The following is a 6,786-nucleotide window of genomic DNA, read 5'->3' on the forward strand; positions in this document are numbered from 1 at the left end:
CCCCCATGGGCCCCTCGATCCACAACGCTGACATCAGCAAACCGCTCACCCACACGACGCCATACACGCTGTCTGCCATCTGCCCTGTACAGTGAAAACCGGGATTCATCCGTGAAGAGAACAACTCTCCTAAGTGCCAGACGCCATCGAATGCGAGCATTTGCCCACTCAAGTCAGTTACGACGATGAACTGCAGGTCGAGACCCTGATGAGGACGACGAGTATGCAGATGAGCTTCCCTGTGATGGCTTCTGACTGTTTGTGCAGAAATTCTTTGGTTACGCAAACCGATTGTTGCAGCAGCTGTCTGGGTGGCTGGTCTCAGACGATCTTGGAGGTGAAGATGCTGGATGTGGAGGTCCTGGGCTGGTGTGGTTACTCAACAATTCTGTGTTTTTCTGTCAATATGGGGTGCTGTGTGTACATTAATGAGGAAAAAAATTTACTTAAATGATTTTAGCAAATGGCTGCAATATAACAAAGAGTGAAAAATGTAAGGGGGTCTGAATACTTTCCGTACCCACTGTATATAAACAGGCAGATGTCTTAAGACATAAATAGTCCCATATGTCCTCTGTGTTTTCCATTTTGAGCTCGGGTCCTCATTCTCTCCTTTATTATGGGCAATATTGTGCTACAGGAAGTTGATCCAAGAACAGAACAAAATCCAGAAGGAGCAAATATCAGTCCCTCAAGGACAAAAGAAACAAGTCAATTCATAGTCCCATATCGCCTTCCTGGCACTCTCTTCCCTTTTTTCAACGCTTATTTTTTACCATTTAGGGTTTTATGGCAGTATAAAATGAAACATGCATCTTGTTAATCCCCATTTTTGAATGATTATTTCCTGCTAGACTTTGTTAGCAAGCGTCATGTAAGGCAATTAAAGAAGAAAATGAGCAGCTTGCCACTTACCGAACAGACAAGCAGTTTTAAACAGTTCATCTCACCATACAGATTTCTAAAGGAATTAGTGGCACTATCATTTGCATTTTAATACTGCCGACTAGAGGCATGCAAGACATAGATAACTCAAACTTTCAGGTCTGTAGTGTTCACAAATTCACAGCACTTTAGTATGCATTGGTGTGTGGGGAAAAAAATGGGGGAAAATGAATGCTAATTCTTTCATCTCACAAAAAAATGTTATTGTAAACAGAGGAAATCAGTTTGCCTTTGTTTAAAATACACAGCACACACACCCGTTTAAACAGCTTGTGGTGATGTCAAACAAAGGTCATCAAAGGTTTACTATTTTACTAATTCATTTAAAATATATTATGCTATGCAATAATTAATCCTCTGATTTGTTTGGTCAAGTGGCCACACAAACACGGGTGGTTGATTTTGGAACTATTTTATATTATACCCATATAACCCATATTAACTTCTTTATAGTTTATGAAAGCAATATAGTGTGCGATATTGCTTGTGTATTGCTTTAAAATGTTGGGATCACTAGGACAAGAAATTGATACCAATCGAAACCAAAAGTAATATAATCAATCAATCAATCAAACAAACAAACAAACAAAGTAAAAATGGACAATATTAATACAAATTAAAAGAATTGTTTAAATTGTAATTTATTCCTGTGATGCCAGTTGATCCTTCAGAAATTAGTTTGATATGCTGACACATTTTTTTTTTCAAAACGTTCAAAAGAACAGCATTTATTTGAAACAGAAATATTTTGTAACATTATAAATGTCTTTACTATAACTTTTGGTCAATGTATTGTGTCCTTGTTTAATAAACGAAACTCATTTGAAAGAAATCAAACTTTTGAATAGTGGTGTATAGTGTTGCTTTCGTCAACGAAAATTATGACTAAATATAGTCGTCAACGAACCTTTATCACGTGACGAAAACGAGACGAGACGCAACGAAAATGCTGGTCATGTGATGATGACTATAATTAAATGTATAATGCAATATTGTTGACGAATAAAAACGAGACTAAATGTGGTTTACAAAATAAAAACTACGCTAAAATGTCTCTTCATTTTCGTTGACCAAAAGGAGACGAAACTAAATGTTATAACGTTATTTCGTCTCGTCTAGTCGCATTATTATTATTATTTTTGCAGTATTTCTGTTTCCTGTGTCTCACTTCAGGGGCTGCATCAGGTCGCACTGCGCAGACGCAGGCGACGTCACTTCCTCAAGCCCCACTCGCGGATTGGTCTCTTCATTAGAAATTAGCCTACTTATTTTTTATAATATTAAAAATATCTGTATGACATTATATTCTGCAGTTCTTCCCTGTTGTACCGAATATCTATACTTTTCAAATTATCATATCGAAGTTAGAAATTCAAATATTGTGACAAAATTAATGTTGTAGGGCGCCACAAATTTGTTAAAATTTCCAAAGGGTGCCGCTACTAAAGAAAGGTTGGGAAACACTGATTTAGTAGATGAAAACCAAACAAAGTTAAGTCTGACACAGAGAAAGGGACCGATGGCCGGCCAGCCGGGGTTCGTCTTTATTTAAATTTATGTGTGTGTACTTCTAACCTGTTTGGTTGGTAAAATAAATGTTGTAAATTCAAATCAGAGCATCTTCCGTGTCTGGAATGGATGTATTCTTGAGTCTATAAGGTAACAATAATATAATAAGATAACCTTGTTTGAAATGGGTTTGGCTAAAAGAAAATTTTGGTTTCGTCTATACTACTAGGCAAGGGCGTAATTTCCACTGGGGACAGGGGGGACATGTCCCCCCCACTTTTCAAAGTCCAGGACCGTCGCGTGCACACTCTTAAAAATAGCTCACTGAAAGTTCTAATGAGCAGGTATCGCTGTTGCGGCACAGTCAGCAAAGAAACGCCAGAAGCAGCAACAGATGACTTTAATGTCATCATGGACGAAAAGAAAGAAAGAAAGAAAGGAGATGCGAGTTGGTTGATTCAGTAAATTAGCTCAGGTCAGGATAATCATATTTTCTGTCTACACCTGTTAATGTTAGCCTAATGAGCTAAGGTTAACATACACTGTTGCTAGGTAACAGACTGTTGTTAGCTAAATATTTAATGCAGAACAGTGGTTCCCAAACTGGGATACGTGAGTCGACAGAGGGGGTACGCGAACAAAATGCTGAGTTTTGCGGTGTTTCGTGAACGAATCGTTCGCAAAAGTCATTGATTCAATTATTCATTTATAAATACAGCCACTTGCTTAGTTACTGAATGAATAAATGACTCGATGACTCATGCATTAACACAGTGACTTACCGCCACCTACTGGCGGTTTTAGTATTTAATCACTTTTCATCATCATTGCATATTAATCTATTGAACTTTTTTTTTTTTTAAACATTAATATTCTACTTATAAAGATAAAAAATGCATGGGAACGTCAATTTAGGGGGCAAACATTGTCCTGTAATGGAAAAGGTGTAATCTACGTGGAAGGGTAGAGGTAGGCCTAAGCAGAAATTCCTCAGGGGGTACTCCACTCTAAAAAGTCTGGGATCCACTGCTGTAGAACATTCTGTCCTGTGCAACAAGTGATTAATTTAATATTTTCAGGTACAGCGGTTAGTTTGAAATAAAAGTTTAAGAGTGAAAATTGAGTCTCACATTATTTAAACATTATTCAAAACATTAATGGTGAACATTTTCGACTTTATAAAATGATTCTCTCAAGTCTTGGCGATCGGCCCCTATTAAACAATAAAGAAAGTAAGACATCTTTTTCTTATACATAGTTTAGTAGCCTACTATTCTTTTTGGCAGAATTTATCATTAATCAACTTAATTATTTCCTAGATTTTGTATCACCATAGTCCATAAATGTATGTACATGCAGAAAATGGGATTCAAATCGAAAACATTTTCCCCCATTTTGTGTCCCCCCCACTTCTCAAACCAAAGTTACTCCCTTGCTACTAGGTACTTATACTATATTGACTGGGTTAAATAGAATTGCATTTCTAAAAAGAGACTAAAATACAATTTTCATTGACTAAAACTAGACTAAATGTCATCAGTTTTCATTGACTAAAACTAGACAAATAGACATCGATAATTCTGACTAAAATAAGACTAAAACGCGACTAAAATGCTCAGACTTTTAGTTGACTAAAAAGAGTTTGAACGTGACTAAAACTAATAAAAACTAAAATGACAGCTTCACACAAAGACTAGACTAAAACTCAAATTAAAACAGGCCGCCAAAAACAACACTAGTGGTGTATGATGTCTGTTTCAAATAACTGTTCTTTAAACTTTATATTCATCAAATAATAATAAAAAGGCACTGTATTGTGGTTACCACGCTTCATTTCAGAACAACCATTTTAACTATTATAATAAGAAATTTTCTTGAGCATTATGGATATCATTATACTTCAGGATGCCAGCAAACTGTTTAGGCATGCTCTCAATGTACAAATCTACTCTTGCTAAGGAATTACCTTTTCAACAGCAGCTACTGTTTGTACTTGATTATATACTGTCAATAAGAGGTGGTAGCCAACATGCAAATTCACTAATGGCTGGAAGCTTCTCTCTGCTGGCTGGCAAAATTAGACTACACTAGGCTAGACTAGAATAGAATAGAAGTGTAGCTTCACCCCTACCTGTTCAGGGTTGGCTGGGGGAGAGAATCTTTTGGCACAAATCACAAAAATGTCAGGGTGTGGCTTGCCATTCTTTACTTCAGGATCATCTCCAAGTACAATGTGACTGAAGAGGCTGAAGAACACTTTATGACGGCTGGTCTTCATCTCAAAGGTTAGACCTGCTGAGCTTGTGCCAACAGCAATAGGAATGCCATGCTTGTGTAGATGCTTGACAAGCTTTTCTACACCTGAAAAGACATTAGAAAATGGTCACTTAAATTAATAAGCAAGCAGTGTGACCCTTAACTTCAACCAGCTTCTTTGATGACTTTGAGGCAAACGTGTGGCTTAGATGCTTCATTGAGTCCCTCCTTCACCTTCAGTTTCAAAATAACCTTCCATTTCCAAACCTACAAGTACATTACCTGGCAATAGAGAGGCTGTGGGAAATAATCGCTCCTGAATGTTTCTGGTCTCCTCCAGGAGCTCTTCGGGGGTCATGGGGAGATCAATTTGGTCTCTTATGATCCTGGCTGCCTCCAGAGCTTTCTTGCCCATCACAGAGGACTTCACTTCCCAGGTATACTGCTTATTGAACCTGTCACAGACTTCCTGGAATGCAACTGTGTACAACCTCTCTGTGTCTGTAAGAGGAGATATACAGTACAAAACACAAAACAAAAAAGTAATACAGTGTAAACTGATGGGACGTATTAATACAGAAACTGATGAGTATTACTAGATCCGTTGCTTAAGAGTGCGTGACACCTGCAAATTCTATAAAATATGTATATTTTAATATTTTTGATGTAAAGATGAACGCTCGGCACTAAAACGGGGGGAAACGAAAAGGCTAAATAATCAAATAAATAGCATAAAACTAAACATTGAAACTAAGCTATCAGAAACAGACTCAATGAAGACGGTGTCTTTCTAATTCTGCCGCATGCAAACAGAAAGCGCTGAGTTGACTTAACATCTCGTTTATTTTAACAGGATTCTCACCCACCTAATAACAATCCATCCATATCAAAAAGCACGTGTGTTACTGGTTTATAAGACATGTTTTTTAGCGATACTACACGGAACTCAGGAGAGACAGCGTCGTGAAACCTGCTGGACAATCAAATAGATCAACACCTTCAAATTCAGAGAACTTCAGTTCATGTCTTGCTTGATAGATTTAAATGTTGTCAAAATGTATATGCTTAAAAAAATTACTATACATGTACTATTTTTACCTAGCCCTTTTCTTTTCTGCGATTGATTTTTGAATAACAACTCAGGGCAACTTTTGACTCGCCATTCTTTTTGCAAGGGATTATGGGAAATGTAGTTATTCCAACCCATTGCTCTAACAGCCTGCTGTCAGAGGGAAATATCAAGGCATATTGGTTTTATATATTTCTTTTTATTAAATGTAATTATTTTCAATGCACATTCAATGTTAAAGTTTTTTTTAGCAATATCTGTGTTAATATATGTTTTTAGTCCTAAACTGATTTTGTTGATTGCTCCTGAACATGTATTCATCTGTTCATATTACACATTGATACATTTATACAATATTAAGAAAAGATGAACGCTCGGCACTAAAACGGGGGGGAAACGAAAAGGCTAAATAATCAAATAAATAGCATAAAACTAAACACTGAAACTAAGCTATCAGAAACAGACTCAATGAAGACGGTGTCTTTCTAATTTTGCCGCATGCAAACAGAAAGCGCTGAGTTGACTTAACATCTCGTTTATTTTAACAGGATTCTCACCCACCTAATAACAATCCATCCATATCAAAAAGCACGTGTGTTACTGGTTTATAAGACATGTTTTTTAGCGATACTACACGGAACTCAGGAGAGACAGCGTCGTGAAACCTGCTGGACAATCAAATAGATCAACACCTTCAAATTCAGAGAACTTCAGTTCATGTCTTGCTTGATAGATTTAAATGTTGTCAAAATGTATATGCTTAAAAAAAATTACTATACATGTACTATTTTTACCTAGCCCTTTTCTTTTCTGCGATTGATTTTTGAATAACAACTCAGGGCAACTTTTGACTCGCCATTCTTTTTGCAAGGGATTATGGGAAATGTAGTTATTCCAACCCATTGCTCTAACAGCCTGCTGTCAGAGGGAAATATCAAGGCATATTGGTTTTATATATTTCTTTTTATTAAATGTAATTATTTTCAATGCACATTCAATGTTAAAGT

General features: G+C 36.7%; 1 protein-coding gene across 2 annotated transcripts in view; it reads right to left on the reverse strand.

Annotated features, from left to right (window-relative positions):
* The window catches only part of LOC107571754 (pseudouridine-5'-phosphatase-like), a 32,795-nt gene extending 26,353 nt beyond the window's left edge, over positions 1-6,442 (reverse strand). Inside the window, exons 1-3 of one of the 2 annotated variants that reach the window (XM_016258116.1) lie at positions 6,341-6,442; positions 4,993-5,211; positions 4,586-4,815 (exon numbers count right to left, since the gene is read on the reverse strand). In XM_016258116.1, the coding sequence (XP_016113602.1) occupies positions 4,586-4,815; positions 4,993-5,211; positions 6,341-6,395 (504 nt within the window). In that variant the 5' untranslated portion in view covers positions 6,396-6,442. Of the gene's footprint in view, positions 1-4,585; positions 4,816-4,992; positions 5,212-5,576; positions 5,694-6,340 lie in introns of those variants that run through there. The other variant, XM_016258115.1, reaches the window with a different exon arrangement.
* Between the last annotated feature and the right edge of the window lie 344 nt (positions 6,443-6,786).

This window comes from Sinocyclocheilus grahami, unplaced genomic scaffold (genome assembly GCF_001515645.1).
Source record: "Sinocyclocheilus grahami isolate Dianchi unplaced genomic scaffold, SAMN03320097.WGS_v1.1 scaffold1647.1, whole genome shotgun sequence".
Classification (NCBI taxonomy): Eukaryota; Metazoa; Chordata; class Actinopteri; order Cypriniformes; family Cyprinidae; genus Sinocyclocheilus; species Sinocyclocheilus grahami.